General features: G+C 39.8%; 3 protein-coding genes across 3 annotated transcripts; 1 reads left to right on the forward strand and 2 right to left on the reverse strand.

Moving 5' to 3' along the window:
- Positions 1–4,239: 4,239 nt before the first annotated feature.
- LOC125150486 (olfactory receptor 1L4-like) lies at positions 4,240–5,264 on the reverse strand. The gene has a single exon (XM_047830435.1). It carries the CDS (start codon positions 5,170–5,172, stop codon positions 4,240–4,242), a length of 933 nt encoding a protein of 310 aa, XP_047686391.1. The 5' UTR covers positions 5,173–5,264.
- Positions 5,265–5,676: 412 nt separating this feature from the next.
- On the forward strand, positions 5,677–6,473 carry LOC125150471 (mitochondrial import inner membrane translocase subunit Tim9-like). The gene is made up of 3 exons (XM_047830420.1): positions 5,677–5,700; positions 6,114–6,345; positions 6,430–6,473. Exons 1-3 carry the CDS (start codon positions 5,677–5,679, stop codon positions 6,471–6,473), a joined length of 300 nt encoding a protein of 99 aa, XP_047686376.1.
- A 16,647-nt stretch (positions 6,474–23,120) lies between these two features.
- LOC125150472 (olfactory receptor 1L3-like) lies at positions 23,121–24,116 on the reverse strand. The gene has a single exon (XM_047830421.1). It carries the CDS (start codon positions 24,096–24,098, stop codon positions 23,121–23,123), a length of 978 nt encoding a protein of 325 aa, XP_047686377.1. The 5' UTR covers positions 24,099–24,116.
- Positions 24,117–24,502: the final 386 nt, after the last annotated feature.

Genomic DNA, 24,502 nt, shown 5'->3' on the forward strand with positions numbered 1-24,502 from the left:
GTGATATTTCATTGTCGTTTTGATTTGTATTTCCCTTATGATCGATGATGTTGAGCATCTGCTCATGTGTCCATTGGCCAGCTAATGTCTTTGGAAAAATGTCTGTTCATGTCTTCTGTTTTTAATGGATTTTTCACATTTTGGGTTTTGTTGATTGTTTCCAGATAGTTTTTTAAATTTTTTCCTTTAATAGACTTAATTGTTTTAGGGCAGTTACAGGTTCACAGCAAAATTGATCACATAGTCCAGAAGTTCCCACATACTTGTAAGCCCTCGTACATGCACAGACCTCCAAATTGTCAACATCCCCAGCAGGGTGCTACAGTTGTCATAACTGATGAGCTATAATGACACATCGTCATCACTCATCCACAGTTTACATTGGGGCTCACTCTTGCTGTTGTACATTCTACGGGTTTTGACAAATGTATATTGACACCATGATAGTATCATAGAGAGTAGTTTCACTGGTCCTAAAGTCCTTGGTGTTCCAGCTGTTCATTCCTCCCTCCCTCTGCGCCCTGCAAGCACCAATGTTTTTACTGTCTCCATAGTTTTACCTTTTTCAGAATGTTATATAATGGAATCATATGGCTTGTAGCCTTTTCAGACTGGCTTCTTTCATTTAGTAATATGTGTTTAAGTTTCCTCCCTGTGTTTTCCAGACTTGGTGGCTCATCTCTTTTTTGCACTTAATAATATTTGATTGTTTTGATGTACCACTGTTTCTTTAGCCACTGACCCATTGAAAGATAATATATTTAAAAATAGAGATGATTTTATCATTACCTGGGAAATGCAAAAATCTTATTCTGCCACATGACACTGTCTTCTGTTTTGTGTGTGGTGCTTCAGTTCTTAAGCCCCACTTCTATTTCAGGTTCCCAGCTTTATAGTGGCTCCATGAGGGCCCTGTGTATGGGCACTGTGTTCCACTTCACAAGCGAGGCAGAGTAGTCCTCTAACTTGTCAAAGTCACTGTTAGGGTGGGGCTGGCATGGGAGCCCGTTCTTATGGTTCCTTACTTGGTTTCCTCTGATATAGTAGCAGAATACTGCCTCCCTGCCAAGGGGCAGGTGTTTGGTGGCTGAGGGCAGGGCTTGGTGGTGGTGGATGGATTCCATGAAGGGAATCTAAAACCCCTAAGCATGCCAGTGGGAATCTGAGAGCTTAGCTGGCTGACTTCATCTTTGTCTTTTGAACCTCCTCATTTCCAAAAACCCTGGTCATTTCTGTTTTGTGCAGCAAGCCCAGGGTTACCTATGATGCAGATCAGTAGGACTCTGGCTCGGATGAAACGAGTTTCTGGGGACGCCCCTAAGAATGACTTCATGATATGTGCCTAGAATTCCTGACACATCCAGAAACAATGGCTCTGAGAACACTTCTCCTGTGCAGGGAATGCAGTGGCTCTGGACAAGCTCGGTGCTGTTTGTATTTATAGTTATACACCAGGTTCCACCCTAAGTAGCTCATTTGCTTCCTCCATGTGCAAGTTCTGCTGATGGGACATCTCCTGTAGAAGGCTTGTCTGGAAGGAGATTCTTCTGTTGTGGGGGGAAATACATCCATATCCTCATCTCTTGAACCTTCTACTCTTGGATTATATGACTCCTCGTTTTCAGTCTTCTTTGCTAATATCTTCTCTCTCAGACTCTTCAACGTCAGAAATACTCAGCACTCTTTTCCAGTCCTCCTTAGCCTTCATGTTTCACATCCCTCGTAGTTTATGTCATTCACTCTGATACACAGATAAACTGTGTCCAAGGAATTCAATTTTCCTTAGCTCAGTATTGAGCAAAATCTTCAACATTTACATATATGTAATGAGATTCCAGTAGAAGACCCACAACATTTCCTGTCACAGTTTGCTCATTAAACGATATGCCTCTACTATTATTCTACTATCACATTCAACCAGCCTGACAATATGTGGGAGGAGGAACTGTCAAGGGGTTTCCTGTCTAATCCAAGAACCATGGAGAAGATTTCCCCCTGACTTGGCAAGGTATTCATAAGGCCCATATAGACCTTTCATCTGCCTATATGTACTTTCGGAAAAGATTTATTTTATTCTTACCAATGTTTATTAGCTAATTTCCAAGTTCACCCTAGGCTCCTTTGTTTGGATAGCAAAAATATGATTAAAGTCCTTTGATAGCGTCTGTTCACATCAACTCACTCCTTCTAAAGGGTGGCAGGATATCTTGTCGAAACTGCCTTCTATTCTGACAGAGACAGCACTCTAGCTGTGTCTGAGAAGATTAGGACTAACCTGGGGGCCAGATTGGTAACTCTCCTCAATGTATTATATCATAGCCACTTGTCATCTACTTTATAGAACACCTGTAGGATTATACATAAAAGATCTTGATTTCTTAGTGACCATGTGCTGTTGAGAAAAAGGAGTGTGGGACTGATGGCAGAGTGGAATCAGAAAAATAATATGTTCAGTTGCCTGGGACCCAGTGACTTAATTTCATTTAGAAATACCTGAAGATATATTTAATGAATTTATTTATTCCATATATGCCAGGCATTCCTCACATTCTCAAGTGTCTGTGCTTAGTTGAAACTATGGCACAGAAATAGAGAAAGTAGAAAGCATACAGAAATCCTAGGCCAGCATCCCCAAAATTGAGTGACTGGTGGGATATAGTGATGAAAACCAGGTATGGCTGTATAAGATGAAGGCAATTGCAACCTGAGTTTATTTCCTGGATTTCTAGTTGCTTTCTGATCACTTGAAGAGGAAGCAATAACAGCAATGGCAGGGACCTTAATGTTGGGCTCTTGGTGGCCCTGTGTTCCATAAGGCCACCATACACCTCTTGTTATATTTCTAAGGCTAAGGTCTGATATTCAACTTAAACTCCAGCCATCAACAAGCTTATGATTAGTAAAGGCCGCTGGTTGTTAAAACTTGGTGACATAATTGAGGCTAAAGGACTCCAGAGACAGTATTCAATTTTATGTTATTTTTGTTATTGAAATTGATAATCAGGAACATTGATTAAGCAACACATTCATACGTTTGTATTTGTGTGTTATTAGAGTTGTGTAGTAGTCATTAAATCTGTTCATCAGATAATATTGGGTCTCCGTTTGACAGATTCACTGTTGAATTGTGCCTCCTGGCTCCCTTGTGTTTGGGAGGGGTCTTGAGATTAGTTGTTGACAGTGAGTTGTAGGCACAAGTGGTGTGAGTCACTTCCAGACCAGAGTTTTTCGATGCCGGTGGAAAATCTTCAAGAGTTTTCCTCAGCTTCTCATAGAGTGATGATGAATGTTTACAATGGCATCTGCTCTATCAGCTTTGGCCGCTGAACATTTAAAATGAGCAGCACCCTACTACTTCTCAATGGTGAACATGCAGTGTGATTACAAACTAATCCTTTGGTTTCAAGGTCCAATGATTTTGAGATTGTTTCCTCAGTGCAATCTCGCTTATCCTGACTAATACACACATTGCTTTCTTCCAGAGTATAAAGGCATTTCTGTGAGGATCATGGACATGTGGACAAAGGCAGAGTAAGAGGGAAAGGAAAAGGAGTCAAGTGCTGAGAATTCACTGTGAGGACTCCGTGGTTTTGGTGGGGGCACTAAATCTGCTTTGTAGATTCTTCCATCTTTCCAGCCTTATTCTTTCTGTTCTCAAATTGAACAGGCGGCATTGGAGTTTCTGCTGTCCCTCAGACACATTCCAGTGTTTATTGCCCCTCTTCCTCTTTGTATGTTTCCCACTATTTGAAATGCTCTCTGTCCATTTCCTACTCTATTGAACTTTGCTCTGTCAAAATCAATACATCTTAAGTGTGATCTTAGGTCATTATCTCAAGAAGTCTTTCCCAATTCCCTACCAAATTCATGTAATTTCTTATCCTCAACATGAATAGGACTTTTTAATTTCTTGAATACTAGCCAAAGTAAAGACCATAGAGGAGGGATTTGGAGATGCTTTATTGCTCTTCAAGATAGCTTTAATTTTATAGGGGGCAAAAATGGTTTTCCTGAAGTGTGGATTCCTAGCAGCACTTGTCCTGGGATTACACATATATTTGGTCAATGTTATTGATAGAAACTAAGTGTTCTAGCTTTAAGGCCAGGGCTCTTACTGCTTTTCAACACTACCTTCTATGACCTTTTTGAGTGTCATGTGAAAAATGGGTAGTAAAGAAAGATGATGTGACCATTTCTTGGGTCATCTCCCATTTAAACTGTTCCATCTATTTTTTCATTTTATGAGTGTATTCTGTCCCTTAATTTCCTCAAACCACTCTTCATATCTTTGTTCCTCAGGCTGTAGATGAAGGGGTTCAGCATGGGTGTCACTACTGTGTACATGACTGTGGCTACCCGGTCCTTCACCACTGAGTACATGGACAGGGGCCTGAAATACACATAGATGACACTCCCATAGAACAAGGCCACTACAGTGAGGTGGGAGCTACAGGTAGAGAAGGCCTTCCACTTACCGGCTGCAGAGGGAACTCTGAGCACAGTGACGATGATTCGCAGGTAGGAGAAGAGAATGCACAGAAAGGGGGTCGCGATGACAGCCAGGGTCTCGGTCATGACCACAATCTGGCTGGAGGACGTGTCAGAGCAGGATAGCTTTAGCACAGGCTGGGTGTCACAAAAAAAGTGCTTAATGACATGGGAGGCACAGAAGGACAGGCGGGACATGAGTAGCACACGGAGCAGGGAGTGCAGGTGGGAGATGGTGCAAGAACCCAGCAGCATGAGGAGGCAGCGCCGTGGGTTCATAACCCTATTGTAATGGAAAGGGTGGCAGATGGCTACCAGCCGGTCTATGGCCATGGAGGCCAGCAGGTAACTGTCAGTGTTCGCAAAGGCTATGAAGAAGTACATCTGGACCAGGCATCCCAGGAAGGAGATCGCCTTTGTCTCTGACAGTAAATTCACCAGCATCTTGGGTACAGTGACAGTTGTGAAGCAGATATCCATGAATGATAGGTTGCTGAGGAAAAAGTACATGGGGGTATGGAGTCGGGGGTCTGAGTGGATGGCCAGGATGATGAGTACATTGCCCACCACGGTGACCAGGTACATGATGAGGAAGATGGCAAAGAGAGGTTTCTGTAGCTGAGGGTTGGAAGAGAGGCCCCGGAGGATAAAGCCTGAGTCACTGCTGTAGTTCTTGGTCTCCATGTCTGTGCCTTCCTGGACAGGGTGTGGAGAAGTAGTTGGAGAGATGTAAAAGGCAATTTCATCAAGTCAGCTTCTTCCCTAATCTCCAGCATGTAAAAAAGCTCACTGGTATTTGTCTTGATTGTAAAGAACATTTACTTCAAGACCTTCCAGAAAAAATGGAATAAAATCCAGTAGGAGAAAAATAAGAAAATTTCAAGCTGCTTTCTAAATGAGAAACTAAAGTTTCCCTTGTGTTTTTAGGATATTTGTTTGTTTTGAAATTCTATTAGCCAAATTTCTCTGAGTTTTCTTAATTATCTTTCAAAAGATTCTTCTTGAGTTCGTCAAGAAACAACCTTGATTTTTTTTTCCTTTTTCACCTAGGGGATGGCTTTATATATATTAATTGTTCTGACTAAAAAATTATGAAACCCTTATTCTAAACATTTAAATTTTACCAGAGTAGAAAACTTTGAATGTAAGAGTCTCATTCCCACCAGTTATGGGAAAGACAAAGCAAGGATGGTGTCTGTTACCACTGGTAAGGTATATTTTCAGATGGCAGTGTAATCCAGTGAAAAAGCAAAGTGAATGAAATAGGCACAAATATTTAAAATATGAATATGTAATTATTTTTAACTGACTTGACTGACACTCTAGAAAGCTCCTAGGGACTCATATTAGAACTTTTAAACCTGTGAAGATTTACCAAAGTAGTCAGATACAAGATACATATACAAATATTAATATTTATCCTGTAGTAGAAAAATACAATGCAGTGACAAATTTCAATTGGCAATGGCAAGAAAGTATAACTATCCGGTGCCTGAAGTTCCTGCCCTGATCCAGATCCTCTGCCTCTACACTTGACTGGCAATGTAGCCCCCCAACCTTGCACTGGTATAGGATGTGAGAGCCTGTGCTTCAGTAAGTAATCAGGCCTTATTGGAGACACTCAGGTGAAGTTTGGAGAACTCATTTTCCAGAGTAAAAAGGAAACTCATACATCAGAAAAGGTGACTGATAAACATACCAAAAGAATATGTACCCAATACAAGTGCCAAATACAAGAATTTGATCAGATAAAACAACTTAAGGAATTTCTTGGAACCTACAATAAATTTCCAGCAACCTGCTTTTTGGGCTGTGTTAAAGACCCCACAACAAGAGGAATAAAACCTGAAGAGACCACCTGTTTAGAGCATTGCTTTCAGACATATTTAAAAATGACACAAGGAATATCCATGGGGTTTCAGGAATATCATGTTTAGCTGGATGAAGCTCTGGCACCCAAAGCAGGACTACTTTGCCAACCATGATAGAGAAGTCCTGATGGATGGACTTTTGTTGAAAGATTGCCAGCAGCTATTGTGATGGAGGTGAGGATTCATCAGATAGAATTCCCTGAAAGCAGTAGCCACCATGTTAAACTGTCTGTGATGACTGTTTGGCAAATGGAAACAGCTGTAGTAACAAAACTGCTCTTAACCAGGAATAATAAAAGTAGAAGATCTTATTGTTTAATGAAAATAATAAGGTACAACATTTGTTGAGACCTTAAGATTCAGCAGCTTGGTAACTTCATTAAAAAAAAATAAACCAAATTGTTGGAATATTACTCAGCCATCAAAAAGAATGAAATCTTGCTATTTGCAATGATGTGCATGGTGCTAGAGTATATTATGCTAAGTGAAATAAGTCAGTCAGAGATAAGTACCATATGATTTCATTCATATGTGGAATTTAAGAAACAAAACAGATGAACATATGGGAAGGAAAAAAAAGAGAGAGGGAAACGAAACATAAGGACTCTTAGTGATAGAGAACAAACTGAGGGTTGATGAAGGGAAGTGGGTGGGGGGGGTGGGTATTAAGGAGGGCACTAGTTATGATGAGCATAGGGTATTATATGTAAGTGATGAATCACTAAATAAAAAAAAATCAACCATTGTTTCTTCCAAAGGAAGGAAGGAGGGAAGGAGGGAAGGAGGGGAGGAAGGAAGGAAGGAAGGAAGGAAGGAAGGAAGGAAGGAAGGAAGACAGACAGACTTGGGAATAAATCTGATAGAAACAAGTAAAAAGAAATGAGAAAGATCTATCTGAAGAAAGTGTAACAGAACACAAAAGGATGTATGAATAAATGGAGATACTATACTTCTAAAAAGGGAAGATTCAGTATTTAAAAATGTCAATTCTGAGATTGCACATATAAGTGCTATCATACAGTCTTTCTATTTAGCATAATATCCACAAGTTCTAGCCATGTTATTGCAAATGGCAAGATTCCCTTCTTTTTTTATTTCTGAGTCTAAAAAAGACAAACTCATAGAAACCAAGAGTTGAATTGTGGTTACCAGGATCTAGGAGATGGCAGAAATGGGGACATGCTGAACAAAAGGTACAAACTTACAGTTGTAAGTTCTGTAAATGTAATGTAAAGTGTGGTGATAAAAGTTAGCAATATTGTATTACATACTTGATATTTGCTAAGAGAGTAGCTATTAATTTATTATTTATTTTATTAATATATAATTGAAATATAGCATCATGCAAACTTAAGTTGTAAAATGTGTTGATTTGATACATTTAATTATTGCAATATGATTACCAGTATAAGATTAGCTAACACCTCTATCACACTAGATAATTATAATTTTTTTTTTCGTGATGGGAAAAATTAAGATCTCTCTCTTAGAAACTGTGAAGTTTATATATAATTCAGTATTGTCTTTGCTGCGTGTTAAATCTCCGGGAATGGGGCACCTGGGTGGCTCAGTTGGGTGAGCATCTGACTTGGGCTCAGGTAATGATCTCACAGTTTGTGGGTTTGAGCCCCGCGTTGGGCTCTGTGCTGACAGCTCAGAGGCTGGAACCTGCTTTGGATTCTGTGTCTCCCTCTCTCTGTGCCCCTCCCCCACTTGTGCTCAGTCTCTTTCTCAAAAATAAATAGGGGCGCCTGGGTGGCGCAGTCGGTTAAGCGTCCGACTTCAGCCAGGTCACGATCTCGCGGTCCGTGAGTTCAAGCCCCGCGTCGGGCTCTGGGCTGATGGCTCAGAGCCTGGAGCCTGTTTCCGATTCTGTGTCTCCCTCTCTCTCTGCCCCTCCCCCGTTCATGCTCTGTCTCTCTCTGTCCCAAAAATAAATAAAAAACGTTGAAAAAAATTTTTTTTAAAAATAAATAAACATTGGGGCACCTGGGTGGCTCAGTCAGTTAAGTGTCTGACTCTTGGTTTTGTCTCAGGTCATAAACTCGTGGTTTTTGAGTGCAAGGCCTGTGTCAGGCTCTGTGCTGACAGTGTGGAGCCTGCTTGGAATTCTCTCTCTCCCTCTCTTTGCCCTTCCCCCACTCACACTCTCTGTCTCTCTCTCAGAATGGATAAGTAAACTTAAAAAAAAATAATAAACATTAAAAAAGTTTCCAGGATTTATTCAGTTACTGGTTGCAAGTTTGTACCCTTAAACGTCCCCCAATTTCCCCATCTCCCAGCCCCTCCTAATTGCCATTCAATTTAAGAGAGTACTTCTCAAATGTTCTCATAGAAGAACCAGAAATGATCATTATGTGAGGTGATAGACACATTAACTAACCATACTGTGGGAATCATTTCACAACATGTAAGTATATCATATCATCATGTTGTACATCTTAAACTTACACAATGTTATATGTCAATTATGTATCAATAAAACTGGAAAAAATCAATTCTTCTAAAATTAATAAAATTTTAGTGCACCTATATTAACACCCTAAGGGCATTTTTAATAGAACTTGAGAAGGTCATTCTAAGATTCACTTAGAGGAATAAATGACCTAGAAAAGATAAGATAATTCTGAAAACCTTAGAATAATGAGAGTTTTTAACACGAAAAATCAAGGTAGGTAATAATGAATAATAATAGGAGAATGGTACACACAAAGAAAAACCAGTCAATGAACCATCATAAAGAATTCTGTATGCCTGTATTTATGCATGTATATCGATATTCATCTATAGACATGCTAAACCTTTGTAAAAAATAAGGCCAGATTTCTATCTAACCCACATAGAAAGAAAAATCCATATGAATGAACAAACTAGAAGTAAAAAACCCAAATCATGAAGTATTATCCAAAAATAAAGAACATATCTATATGGTGTTAAGATGTGGATTCCATTCCAAATGAGAAAAAAAAAATGTAGAAGCAAGAATGACAAAACTGTACTCAAAAATGTGAAAATTACACAAAAAGAGATCATAAATAAATCTAAAATATTAACTATTGAGTTAAAGAAAATATCTACAACACATTTATCAAAGAAAACATACCAACCTAGTTGGTGCTCAGAAAATGTAAATTAGATTGAAACACGATTTTCACTTATCAGATTGTCAGTAAATTTCTTTGGCAGTATTTAAAGGGAAAATGACCCTCATGTACACTGATAATGAGAAGATAGTCAGTTTAGGCTTTTTGGTAGTCTCTATCAGAATCAAAAATCTACATCTCTTTGTCCAGCAACTCCACTCATAAAAGTCTATCCTTTAAAGATAGTCATATATGTGTAGCACAAAGATACATATACACATTTTTGTAGCACTGCTTATAATACCAGATAAAAAATATGAAGAAACAAAACAAGCAACAGATGAAACAATCTAAATATCCACAAATTATTAAAACAATTAACAGTGCATTCTCATTCCTCAATAGCATACAGTTTCTAAAGAAATGAGATGGCTAATATTAGCCAATTTATTAGTACTCTTGTCGATTCCAACCTGAGGTAAGGGCTTTGCATATCTTCTATGGTTTTATTTTCCCCAAATCCTGGATAGGCACCCATTATTATTATTTTCAATTGGACTAGATGGGTGATGAGTATTAAGGAGGGCACGTGTGATAAGCACTATGTGTTCTATGTAAGTGATAAATCACTGAATTCTACTCCTGAAACCAGTATTGCATTGTATGTTAACTAAAATTTAAATAAAAAAAATAGAATTTAGTAAGATAACTTACCAGATCCCACAGTTAGTAAGTGGTTGAGCTGGGATTTTAATTCAGGCAGTATGATGGTACAGCAGAAGCTACTCCTTACTAAGCTATATTTTCAAGGTTACACTACTGTCCATGATATTTTATTAAGTGATAAAAGCAAGTTGCAGAACAATGCATATAGAATAATCTCATTTTCTGTAAAGAAATAAATCTCCTTTATATTTGTGTTTGTTGTGTTGTGTATGTTTATGTGTGTGTAGTTGCCTTTCGAAGTGAGATTGTAGGGATGGAGTGAGGAATTCCTTCCATATTTAACTTTGTATTATATTGTCTTGAAACAGATGTGTCCTGCTTAGGGATCCCACAGAACCCTTTGCAGGCATGGTCCTTCTCTCTTCAGCTCTCTGAAATTGCTCCTTTATGCCTAATTTTCACTCTAGTGTCAGATTGGAGCTTGACCCAGCCATTCCGGGCCATTAAAGTATAGATTCCAAGGCAAGTGGACATTTGAAATATGCCCACTGGGTTCTTTTTTATGAACAATTGTCTTCCGTCTGTTTCAACATACCTTTGGTATCCATCTGATCGACCAGAAGTGCTTCAAGTGGGACTTTGGCTGAAACCCAGTGTAGTGTCCCTCTGCTGGGCTGGCAGTGCCTCACCCCGATGTCTCCTACTGGAGACACCCACTTCATCGCAGCCCCTTCCCGTGGATACTCTCAGTCACGGTCATACAGTAGCGAGCAGTGACACAGTGCTCAGGTGTGCCAGACCCTGTTCTAGGAATTTTATGTACATTAAGTCACTTAGTCTTTACAGTACCCCCATTTTACAGATAATGAAAGTGAGGGAGAAGCCCTTGAAGTGACTTGGCTAAGTCCACACAGCTAGAGGGTGTGGAGTCCAGCTTCAGAATGTGTGCTCTTACCCCCTGCAGTATTCTCGTTTTCTCGTTCACTTGTCTCCTGTCTTTGAGATGGAGGAGAGAAGATGGGATTAGGAAAAGAGAGGAAGATCATATGAAGATGTTGACCCCCAGGTTCTGTTCCCAAGGACCCCTCAGCCTGCCTACCTGTGGGCTTGACAGAGGAGGTTCAGGGTCCTGATCAGACTAGGGGGTCTCCTGGGGGTTAAGGTCAGGCTCCAAATCTGTGAGGAAGTAGGCGAGGGGAAATGCAGATCTGGTTTCAGGAATGTGCTGTCTCCTTTCTCTACCTACAGTGGGCGTTGGAACCCAGGGGCCTGTCCTCCGTGCATGTCAGAGCCCTGTGGGGATTGGCCCTGTGGGCTTCCCAGGAGAGGAGAACATTACTGATGTCCTCACTGAGCTCTGTGTGCAGGAGCCTTGGGGAACCTGGCCTCTGGAGGTGCAGCCACATATACCTGAGAAGGGAATTAGGGCCTTGCAGAACAGGGGTGGAGATGTTCCATGTGCATATATGTGAAGTACATACATGGACACATGTGTTCACGCACACATGCATACTCTCTGTGCATACATGTGCTCCTGTGCAAGTCTGTGTGTAAGCTTATCTGCGCCTACCTGGAAGGAGAGGTGATGGCTTCTGACATGATGGCCTCATGACTGTATCTAGGTGTAGGTGTAGTGTTATGGGAAAGGGATTAAGATACATGCTCTGGAGCCAGATGGAATAGATTCAGATGCTGGCTCTACCTCTTACAACCTGTGTGAGCTTTTGCAATACTTAACCTTTTTGAGCCTCATTTTGTGTGTGTGTTTGTGTGTGTGTGTGTGTAAGAGAGAGGTTTTTGTTGCATTTCTTCAACATTTTGTTGCTTCATTTTTGAGCCAGGTCTCTTGTTTTTGAACACCAGTTTCACTAATTACTGAGTGGGTGAATTTGGGCAAGTTACTTAGTTTCACTAAACCACATGTCCTCATCTATAAATGCATAGCAATCATGCCTTTAGATAGATATTTTCTGTTTTTTTTTTCTATTTTTTCCCTTTAATAGACTTAATTTTTTAAGAGCAGTTACAGGTTTGCAGCAAAATTGATCACTTGGTACAGAGGGTTCCCACATACCTGCGGGCCCCACACATGCACAGACTTCCCCCCCCCCCCCAAATATCAGCATCCCCAGGAGAGGGCTACAGTTCTCACAGTTGATGAACTACAGTGACACATCATTGCTCATCCACAGTTTACATTAGAGTTTACTCTTCCTGTTGCACATTCTACAGGTTTTGACAAATGTATACTGACACCATGATAGTATCATAGAGAATAGTTTCACTGGCCCTAAAGTCCTTGGTGTTCCAGCTATTCCTTCCTCCCTCCACCAGAGTCCTGCAAGCACTGATCTTTTTACTGTCTCCATAGTTTTACCTTTTCCAGAATGTCATATAATGGAATCAGATAGCTTGTAGCCTTTTCAGATTGGCTTCTTTCATTTAGTAATATGCATTTAAGTTTTCTCCATGTGTTTTCCAGACTTGATGGCTCATCTCTTTTTTGGACTGAATAATATTTCACTGTCTAAATGTACCACTGTTTCTTTATCCACTCACCTACTGAAGGACGGTAGCAATATTCTTGGTAGTTCCAAGTCTGGCAATTATGAATAAAGGTACTCTAAACATCCATATGTAGAGTTTTATATGGATATAAGTTTTCAGCTCCTTTAGTTTAATACCAAGGAGTGTGATTGCTGGATCATATATTAAGAATATGTTTAGTTCTGTAAGAAACTGCTAGATAGTCTGTACCTTTTGCCCTCCTATCAGTTGAGAATTCCTGTTGTCTACATTTCTGTCAGCGTTTGGTGTTGTCAGTGTTTTGGACTTTGGCCATTCTAATAGATGTGTTGTGGTATCACAGTGTGGTTTTATTTTGCATTTCCCTGATGGCATGTGACGCTGAGAATTGTTTCCTATACTTATTTTCCATCTGTATATCATTGCTGCAGAGGTGCCTTTAAAGTCTTTGGCCTATTTTATTAGAGTATTTATTTTATTATTACTGAGTTTTTTGAAAGGAATATTTAGATACAGATCTCAGCCTAAGATTTGATACAGCTCCCCTCAGGGAGCACAGAGCAGGGTGGACAAGGGTGGAGAGAAGGGCAAACAGACAACTGGAAGCTTTCCCTCATAACCCCATCTGGTGACCAGAGTGGTTTGTTTAAATTATAAATAACTTCGTAATTATTTGGTTACTTCTCTGGTGTACATCCTTCAAAGACTCCCCTGGGTAACAGCCCATGTTTTCTAGGTGGTTCGTGATACATAATTATACAGAATTAACATGGAGTGATGCCAATTTTACTCATTTTTTTAAGGGGGAGGAGAGCCGCACTGTTCTATCTGGCCTGGAATGGGAGCTTTGCATGAATCTTGGTGATGGAACATATATAACCTGAAACCTGAATGTTTACAAGTTCTTAGTTCTTTGGGAGAATTGCTTGTCCCTTGAAAAGTCACCTCTCACAGGGTGCTGTATGGAAGTGTTGAATGACTATATTGTACACCTGAAACCAAGATAACACTATGTTAACTAACTGGAATTAAAATAAAAACTTAAAAAAGGAAAGATGTCAGTTTTCTTGGGCATGCCCCCATGCTCAAGACAGAATGTTCTTGCTGGTCCTCCTGTGAGCTTGTCTTTCTGCTGCTGCTGCTTGTTCTGGTTTGCTTTAGGGCAAGGTGTGATTGAGATCCTCTTCCATGATCTCTTAAGACACACAATGCTCAAGGCTGTGTAGTCACAGACTCTAACAAGACTTGAAGGTAACACAAAGAGATAACACTAGAGAAAACCATAAAAGTAGATAGCCGATCTCACTGTCCCTAGGTGCATTGGCTGTGAACTCTTCTGATCTTTTCTTTCCTTGTTCCAGCAGCAAATTCTTATGGCACATTTACCTTTCCCCGAGGAAAGTCCCCTTTTCCATGTTCTCATATTCCCAAATTCAAGTCTAAAAGTGTACTTCTGGGCACACCAGAGGACTGTAGGGTTGCCAGACTTAGCAACCCTATGAGGAACTAATATCATTTATCTCCCAAGATACCACCGTCCAATGAAGACAGTCATTTACACTTGTTACAAAACACATGCTATCTCAATCTGATGCTCTGCAATGATACTATCCTGGCTCAGGGGCTCCTCCAGAACAGTGAAGGAGTATTTTATTTATTTATTTACGTCAGTAGGAATGATCTCTCCCCAAAGAAAATTGACAGCAAAGACCCATAAGTAAGTAGTAGGTAATAGAGAGTGACCAATTGGTGACATAATCCATATTTCTGGATGGGAAGATCATATAGTAAAAATGTCAATTTCCCCAAATGAATACATATATTCAATAGACTCACAAAATTCTAAAAGGATTCTTTATAGAATATGTCAAGTCTACTATAAAACATGTTAATGAGAGAAAATGTACAAAACAATATAATTTTGAAAACGAAGCAAAATGGTGAGGATGGGTTTGTCTTCCTAGTCAGAAGAACACACAACAAAACTTTGATAGTTAAAGCAGCATAGTATTTGTATAGGAAAATAAAATCCTATATTCTACTCTGCTGATGGAGCAGAGTAGAATCCAGAAATAGACCAAAATAAAAAGACATTTAGCCTTTTTGGATGGGGCAGGAAAAAAAACTGTGAGACAATCGTATATTCAAGTAAAAGATAAATTTAATAAATTTAGATCTCAATATTATACCACCTATGAAAATAAGATCTAGAAGGATTTGAAGATATGAAAAGTAAAAATGCCTAAAATGGTAACAAGGAATTATAGGAGAGTATTTTTATAATCTTGTGGATGGAATAACACTTACTCAGCAAGATATAAACCTTGAAGCTGTGAAAAAATGGGCAGATTTGACTACATAAAAGCAAAAACGTGTGTGTGACCAATGATGTCATGAACAGGGTTAAAAGAGAGTCAAAGTGGGGGGGGGGGGACTGGGTGGCTCAGTCAGTTAAGTGTCCAACTTCAGCGTGGGTCATGATTTTGTGGTTTGTGAGTTTGAGCCCTGCATCAGGCTCTGTGCTGACAGCTCAGAGCCTGGAGCCTGCTTCAGATTCTGTGTCTCCCTCTCTCTCTCTACTCCTCCCCAGCTCACAGTAGTCTTTCTCTCTCAAAAATAAAATAAACATTAAAAAAATTTAAGAGAGAGTCAAAGGATTTGGAGAAAATACTGATGATGTATATATATGTATCAGACAAGATTAGTATTCATGTGATAGAAAAGACTCTAATAAATCAATAAGAAAATGACAAATATTCCAATTGTGATGTTTACAGGATGTTTACAGGAGCAGTGATGTTTACCAAATATTCCATATGAAAATTTGCATTTCCCACCCCTTGCAGTTTGATGTGAACACATGGGGACTTCTGTCCAAAGAAATATGTGTTTAAGTGATGTGTGTTATTTATGGATTAAGGCAACAGAAAACCACATGAAATTCTCCATTCTATCTTTCCCTGATAAGGAGGCCATAGGTTTTTGATAAGCTATGGTGGACCTCTATCAGCATGATTTTCTCTGAGTCACTATCCATAGAAAAGCCCTGGTGACCTGCAACAGACATATTATGTGAGCAAGAAATAAAGTTTTGCCATGTGAAACTATTGGGATTTGGGGATTAACTTAATGTTGCAGCATATAAATGCACTCTGGCTGGGGCACTTGGGTGGCTCAGTTGGTTGACTGTCTGACTCTTGGTTTTTGCTCAGGTCATGATGTCATGGTTCGTAGGATTGAGCCCAGCACTGGGCACCTTGCTGAGCGTAGAACCTGCTTGGGATTCTCTCTCTCTCTCTCTCTCTCTCTCTCTCTCTCTCTCTCTCTCTCCCTCCCTCTTCCCTTCTCCCCCACCTGTGTACTCTCTCTATCTAAAATAAAATAAAAAAAAGTAAAAATAACAAAAGTCCATTCTGGCTAATACTTTAATAGGAAAATGAGAAAAGGAGATAAACAGGTAATTCACAATGAAAGAAATAGGATCAATAAACATATAAAAGACAATGAAGTATTATTTATTTTGATGAATATATTAGTAAACATAGAAGATGTTGATATTGATACTATATGGTGTTGAATGTGTGAGGGGAAAGGTGCTTCATGCACTACAGGCTGGCACAGAAATGCACACAGCCATTTTGGAGAACAACTTGACAATATCTCTCAAATTTCACTTTTATGTATATAAGGCATTTGAACAATATGTGTTCATATTGAACACAAGGTGTTCATAGAAGTATTGTTTGTAATAGATATAAAAGAAAATAGAAACTTTTAAAATGTCCAGGAATAGAGGAATGGTTAAATAAATTATGGTAGCTTCATATTATAAACTATTAAAAGAATAAGTTAAATAAATGAACAAGTTAAAAACAATAGTATATCATGGATAGTAGTGACTTGAAACCACCCTCAAGACATCTCGTTAGATGAAAAGTCAAGTTCAAAGGTAATATATTTATGCAGTATGATTTCAATGCTCTTAATATATTTCTTTCTACTTAAAGATTCTTAAAATTTTTTTTAAGTTTTTATTTAAATTCCGGTTAGTTAATGTTAGCTAACTTAGCTGAATTCCAGTTAGTTAATGTACTAGTTTCAAGTGTACAATAGTGATTCAACGCTTCCATACAACAACCAGTACTGGTCACAAGTGCTCTTAATCTTTATATTTGCATATGTAAACATATTGTTCTCTATGTATTCATGTGGTATCTGTATCCTCAGAAAGTAAAAAATGGTAAGAAATAAGGAAGGTGAGAAAAATAGAATTAAAATATTTTAACACAATGCCTTCTTTCCATCAAATATTGACATATAAAAACCTTAAATACCTTATGATAGCTAAAAACATACCTAGGAGACAGAGGAAGAAGGTCATTAATTTGCCAAACCTTAAAATAACAACAGTGGCTCTACCAAATTTCACAAGCCAACTGAAGTCCCTTAAAGAGGTCAGTGGTTTTCAAGCTTGGCTGTTTATTGGAATCACCTGGGAGCTTTCAAACTGATACCTGGGTTACATCTCAGGGGTTTAGATATAATTGGTCTGGGGTGTGGTCCTGGGCATCAGGATCTTTTTAAAAAAAAATCTTTTTCTTTTTCTACATTTTATTTATTTTTGATAGAGAGACAGAGCACAAGTGGGGGAGGGGCAGAGAGAGACACAGAGACACAGAATCTGAGGCAGGCTCCAAACTGTCAGCACAGAGCCCGACATGGGGCTCAAACCCACAAACTGCGAGATCATGACCTGAGTGGAAGTTGGATGCTTAACCAACTGAGCCACCCAGGCACCCCTTTCAGGCTTTTTTTAAAAGCTCCCCAGGTGATGTTATATGTGCAGAGGAGGCTGAGAACCACTGCTTCAGATAAAGTAGACACTATTGCTAAGATTTTTAATTAGGAGACCAACAGGAATGGGAGAATTGATTTCTATGCCTAAAGATAAATTTCTTCAAAGCATATAAGGGAAAAGGTTCTGGCTACAACTGGTTTAAACATTGTCTCCCTCTAAAACCGGTTACTCAGTAGCTCCCTCCAAAGCTGCCCTTACAGGATTGAGCTCAGATGGGAGAAGGCAAGGCCTTAGAGTTATGGCATCCTCAATTCCCTTTGTGGAATTAAAGCAGAATGTGGCCCTTTGAGAGGAGCTCAGGGTAAAGCAGGAGAACTCACTAATGACATTGTGCCAGAAAAGTTTCTGAGCCACTGTCATGGCAGAAGTTCCCTCAGAGGGACAAAATCCAATCACAACTTTCTTAACGAGGCTCTGGGGAGATCTTACTGGTGAACCTCCAGGATTCTTTACTTTGATGCTAATTAACCACTAAGGGTAGCTTCTTACAGCCTAATTAAATAGAGCTCTGGGGTAAAAGTTTGTCTTCTCCTTGTGAATGGTTGCTTGGGAATTAAGCCTAGAGCCTCTCAGGACATCAAGTCATTACCAATGTAACCATGGCCATAATGTATCCCAACACTGTCCCGCTGTCAGAGAAACAGATTATCCAGACACACCCATTTCATTGTGTAGTCAAGGAAATATACTTTACATTGAGAACAAAAGTGTTGATGTCCTGATCAGAACATTGGTCACCTGGTTCATAACTCTTCTGGAATAGAGGCCAAGCAGGGCCTCTGGGGGAAAGTCATGGCTGTTCTTGGTGATAGCCTCACACAAGTTAAGGTGTGGCCACAGACAGCTTGCATTTCTCCCCATGCTGTTTGGGTAGGCACTTGGGATGTAGATTTTGTCAATTCTGAGTTTGAATTCTGTTTATTCTTACTTGCTAGTGACTTTGGGCAAGTCACTTTACCTCTTTGAACTTCAGTTTCCTCATCTTTAAAATGAGGTCACTCAAATAAATAAGTAACAAATAAAATGAGGTCATTAATTCCCATTAGTCAGAATTATAGGTCAGATTTATGCTAGTTACCTCTATGTTACCATGGTAACCTAGTATACATTGGCTGGCATCTTTAAATTTATTAAAAATATATGATAAAACGTAAATACTAGCTCACTAGATGATGGAAATTATGAAGGAGTTATGGCCAGGGAACTCAAGAAAATTTGGGTCATCCTCTAAGACTCAGCTGCCTCTTTCTGTGAGGCTGATGATGGAAATGCTGCCCAGGGAAAAATGGCAAAGTGGAAGCAGGAGGTTTGAATGGTGGCCAGTGGTAGTGGAGCTTGTGCCAGCTATTCCCCCAAAGCCCTGATGGGTCGAGGGCTGGACTGCCAGTGCCTGACCATTCTTTAGAATGTAGGGGTTAGACTTCATCCTCGGTTTTGGGCCTTAGTTGCTATTCTGGCACAACAGGTTAGCTCCCAGTGGAGGTCCTTTTGCCAGGGGCACTTTGGCCAGCCCAGCACCGGGGAATTCCCATGGGCACCTTCAGCCTCACAGTCCCCAGCCTCATCTCTTCTCATGACTCCTCGTTCCTTTAAAACTCATCAGGAACATACTGGGGGAAATCTTTGGGCCCCTGAAACACCCACAGTTTTTCTTTTGAGCAAAATGATCTTGTCTGAAATCTCCTGTAGAGGGAAAAACTGTGAGCACATAATCATACATAGATAGCACTTATACTCCTTTTGTATGACATAAAGGTGCCAGTGCAGAAGTTGACCAATGGTCAGTAGGCCAGCAGCTGTGCACAACAAGTGCACTCTTTAATACTCTACATACATGTATTTAACCCATGACCCCACCTACCTCTGCTCTGGTAACCATTAGTTTGTTGTCTATAACTGAGAGTCGGCTTCTAGTTATTAATGTTAGAAAGAAATGGTAAAGCAATTTAGTTAAATTCAAGTCAGGTTAAGTAAAATCTTACTAAGGAGAAACTGGATATTCAGCTTTGACTTTCCCTGTGTTAGAAGAAGGTTGAATAAAGAGCTGTCACATACTCAAAGGTCTCTGGTAACAGTAATTTTTTTCCTACTTGAGACTTTAGTTTAATCAGTGTTCCCTTGTCTTTGAGCCGGGGAAGGATGGAGGGAGAGGGAAAGAGAGAATCCCAGGCAGACTCCATGCTCAATGTAGAGCCCAATGCGGGGCTCAGTCCCACAACTGTGAGACCATAACATGAGCCAGTATCAAGAGTTGGATGTTTAACCAACTGAGCCACCCAGGCACCCCAGTTCCCAGGTTTATATTCTCTGAGAGAATCCATGAATCAGCAACACTCAGATTTTGAAAACTGATTTCATTGCCAAAATGGAAGATTTGTTGCAAGCAGATACTGTGAAATAAAATTTTGGGGATTAAGCACCATTTACTTTTCAGGTCTCACCAGCAAAATTATCAAAGATATTGTATTTGTTTTCTGGGGCTACCATACAAAGTGTTACAGACTGGGTGGCTTAAGCAATGGAAATTTATTTTCTTATAATTCTGGAGGCTGGAAGTTTGAGACCAAGGTATTGGCAGGGTTGGTATCTTCTGAGGAAATGCTTTTTGGCTTGCAATCTTCTATCTGTATCTTCGCAAGGTCTTACCTCTGTGTATATCTGTGTTTTAACCTCCTCTTCCTGTAAGAACACCAGTCATCTTGGATTGGAGACCACCTGAATCATGACATCATTTTAACTTAATTACCTCTTTAAAGGCCCTATCCCAAAATAAGTCACATTCTGAGATGAGGGGGTTAGGATGTCAACTTATGAAATTAGGGGGAAACACAATTCAGGCTAAAACCCCAGTGTGTTAGACACCAAATTCTTAACTCTTAAGAGTCATCACTTGGGATCCACATATAACCCAGGGAAGAGTTGAAGAAGAAATAAAAGCAATAGAGCACATTTAAATAACACTAGAGAGTCTCTTGCAAGGTCCTTTAAGTCTGTGAATCTCACAGTAGAGTGGACGTGTGCCCTGATCCCAATATGAGGGCTGTAGTGGTTCTCCTCTTGCTCTCACAATTAAAAAGAGTGATAGAAAATGGTGGCATTTTATTTAGACAGCAGAGGACCTGATATTGCCCTCAGTATTTTCCTGGAGGTTAATTTAAAGGTTTTCCAGGGGCTCAGTCAGTTAAGCATCCAACTTCAGCTCAGGTCATGATCTTGTACTTTGTGAGTTCGAGACCTGCATCTGGCTCTGTGCTGACAGCTCAGAATCTGGAACCTGCTTCAGATTCTGTGTCTCCCTCTTTCTCTGCACCTCCCCCACTCACACTGTCTCTCTTTTTGTCAAAAATAAATAAACAAAAAAAACATAAAAAAAATTAAAGGTTTTTCAAGGGCCTAGAGTGACTTGTTCAAATACATGAGTGAGAGGAACAGAAGCCAGGTTCATAGAGAGAAAAGACTAGACTAATGTCAAAGGACTGTGGCAGGAACCCCCTCATGATGGCCCCCACTGATATCACCATTGGATCATCATTGCACAGTATAAGAAGTCATGTGGGCCAGTCATCAATCTCATAGTCAAGCCCTAGCCCTTACCCATGGTGACAAAAGAATGGAATAAGGTCAGATGTCAGAAACTGAATCAGCAAAGATGAAAGTACAGAGTAATCTAAAAACAAAACAAACAAACAAGCAAACAAAAACCTGTTGTGTCTTTGAAGACATCAGGGGCAAGTTGTGTATGTCCTGAGAGTTTAGAAACAGGACTTGGAAGGAACAATGATATCCATGAGAGGTGGGAAATGAATGAATGAGGCTCAATTGTAAATAAAAATTTACTGAAAAAATATTGGATTGGGTTGAGTTAAGTCCGAATTGAGATACAGCCAGATAGATGGAGGGCTCAATAGCAAAAGTAAATTGAACTATAGAAATGAAGATATAGAAATAAAGTTCCATTTTCAGATGTCTGAGGTGTGAGGTTTACAATGGCTGTGAAAATCTGCTTGTTGTCTATGTACCGGTACTTTTTGCACCCACAACCAAAACAGACACTGTTATCAATCTTTATTCAATCTTCTGTATTCAGAGCAGAGTTCAGCACACGTTTTTTCACTACAGCAAAACAGGATATCCTTATCAATTGATGAGACTTGGAATGGAGTTAAACTAATTTGTCATACATGTAATAAAGGAATTAAATTGAGGAATTTGTTCTCACCCAGACTCAGCCTTGCCCTAGGTTAGGGGTGACTGAGGCAAAATCAAAGGGGTATAAAGACTCCTTATTCTATTATTTAAAACTTTAGAATTATCCATAAATCTCTTGTCTGAAATACTATGGGAGATTAATTTGATTGACTTAGGCATCTCTAAAATGCAAACACTTGGATAGAAAGAGAGAGTATCTCACCATGTTGCTGTTCTTAAGGGTAAAGCAATTTCTTAAGTTTAAAGTAGGGGATGGACTAAATGGGTGACAGACATTAAGGAGGGCACTTGTTGGGATGAGCACTGGGTGTTACATATAAGCGGTGAATCACCTAGTTCTACTCTTGAAATCATTATTACCTATATGTTAACTTACTTGGATTTAAATAAAATTAAAAAATAAATGAAAAAATAAAGTAATTTATCATTGCTTTTCTTTGTAATTCATTTTCCAACTGAATTGAGAGCCTCTTTGATATGATGCTTTGTAACCCAAAGCTTCTTAGTAGTAGTTTACGTCCATTGATTTTTGACTCTTGTCTTCAGTGGCCACTGGGAGCATTTCTGATTACATAGAACAAATCTTCCATCATTCTGAAAAAAGTAATGAATAGAAAAGACATGGAAATACAGGCACCTTTGAGAGAGAAGCACACAGGCAAGGAGTTTCAGGGAGTGTTGGCTGATGAATGCAACTTGAGGAGGGGAGGAGACCAAAACACATACAGAGGCATAGAGCTGGCTTACTAATTGTCAGTTAAGTGATTGATGTCAGTTGTTGTGAATCTAATGACTCCAGAGCTCAGGATATCCAGCTGTGGGGAGAATTAATAAAAGGAACCATAGTTGTATCATGGCATGATCAGAGAACACAGACTCTGCAGTTGGGAAGCTGCTAGTCCAACAGAGAGGACACACACACACACACACACACACACACACACACACACACTCGCCCACCCAACAACCTGCAAAACAACTTCTGACTATTTCAGATAGAACAGAGTGTTTATGAAGGCAAAACATTTTTGCACATATATAAATTTCTAAGTAGATGTACAAAAACTCTCTTGTAATTCAAGTGACCAAATTTGGATGTATTTATAAATGTTGGAAATATGGGAGGTTCCATATAAATATGGAAGGGGTAAAAGGAATGTGATTTTCTGGAATAGAGAAATATTGTAATCTGCATTGTAGCATAGGTACTAAGACATGAATGATACTGTCAACCATGACATAACAGAGACCACAGGGCTGAAAAGTACAGGGTGCAACTACAGTTGAGCAAAGAGTATATTTTTACAAAATTTGCCTTACATCCTGGTGTGTGTATGTGTGTGTATGTGTGTGTGTGCACCTATGAATGTGTGCAGGTGTGTGTACATGAGCACACACAACCATACTCACACCTTATAATCAGGATCCATGGATTTTGTTGGCTTGTGTAGTAGAAAGCATATCCATTTGAGCCTTAATCCTGCTTATCAGTTTCTCTAAGCCCCGTTTCATGTCTTTGTTTCTCAAACTGTAGATAAATGGATTCAACATGGATGTCAGTACAGTGTAGATGATTGTTGCTACTCGGTCCTTGACAGTATACCTGGACAAAGGGTGGAAATATTCATAGCTAATACTCCCATAAAACAGAGTCACCACAGTGAGATGGGAGCTGCAGGTGGAGAATGCTTTGCATTTTCCAGACGCCGAGGGAATGTTGAAGACAGCAATGAGGATTCTTAGGTATGAGATGATGATGCAGATACATGGGGCCATCACAGAAGCCATCCCTTCTGTCATGGCCACAACTTCATTGACAAAGGTGGAAGAGCAGGCGAGTTTCAGAACAGGGTTGACATCACAGAAAAAATGTTGGATTACATTTGATGCGCAGAACGTGAGCCGATTCACCAGGAGGACATGTAGGAGGGAGTGGAGGCAGGAGAAAGCTACGGAGAAGGCCAGCAGCAACGTACAGCGTCTGTGGTTCATCACAGTGACATAGTGGAAAGGATTACAGATGGCTACATAGCGGTCAATGGCCATAACTGCCAGGAGATAACTGTCTATGTTTCCAAAAACCAGGAAAAAATACATCTGTGTCAGACATTCAGCATAGGAAATGGTCTTTGTCTCTGATAAGAAGTTCACTAACATCTTGGGGACCACGACTGTTGTGTAGCAAATATCAGCAAAGGACAAGATGCTCAGGAAGAAGTACATGGGGTTTTGGAGTTTGGGATCAGAGCGGATAGCCAGCATGATGAGCAGATTCCCCGTTATAGTGACCAGGTACATGATAAGAAAGAGAGCAAAGAGTGGCTTCTGGTCCTCAGGGTGAGAGGAGAGTCCTATGAGGATGAATTCAGACAGTCTTGTCAGGTTGGACATTCCCATGGACTTGAATGCACCTACAGATAAAAGGTCCTGTCAATTAATGGTTCTTATGTCATCTAGGACATGCACCTTTCCATCTGGTTCTTGCAATGAGAATTATCAGTTACTAATAGAGCATGTACTTCAATGTTTTTCTTTATGAATATGGGCAAATGAGAGCCAGAAGTGTATTTTCACTTGTTCTTTTAGAATTTTTGAGATAGAGATCTATAGAAAATAGATTCAAGAGGAAAGAGAGAGAAAAAGAGAGAGGAGCACAGAGAGAGAGAGAGAAAGAGAGAGAGAGAGAGAGAGAGAGATTACCGTCTTCTTTTCCTTACTCTGTGGCTGATAATCACGGGATTCACAGATACAGTCTGTGACTAAGGTTCAGGTCAGCTTCTCATAAAGGTTATTTTTGGCTA

This window comes from Prionailurus viverrinus, chromosome D4 (assembly GCF_022837055.1).
Source record: "Prionailurus viverrinus isolate Anna chromosome D4, UM_Priviv_1.0, whole genome shotgun sequence".
NCBI lineage: Eukaryota > Metazoa > Chordata > Mammalia > Carnivora > Felidae > Prionailurus > Prionailurus viverrinus.

Bases quoted from the DNA above. Each gene is read 5' to 3' on its own strand.
- LOC125150486 (XM_047830435.1), bottom strand. From the start codon at position 5,172: ATGGAGACCAAGAACTACAGCAGTGACTCAGGCTTTATCCTCCGGGGC.
- LOC125150471 (XM_047830420.1), top strand. From the start codon at position 5,677: ATGGTGTCTGTTACCACTGGTAAG. The intron at 5,701-6,113 runs GTATATTTTCAG...GGAGACACTCAG, and splicing joins TGTCTGTTACCACTGGTAAG to GTGAAGTTTGGAGAACTCAT. The intron at 6,346-6,429 runs CCTGTTTAGAGC...ATGTTTAGCTGG, and splicing joins AATAAAACCTGAAGAGACCA to ATGAAGCTCTGGCACCCAAA.
- LOC125150472 (XM_047830421.1), bottom strand. From the start codon at position 24,098: ATGGGAATGTCCAACCTGACAAGACTGTCTGAATTCATCCTCATAGGA.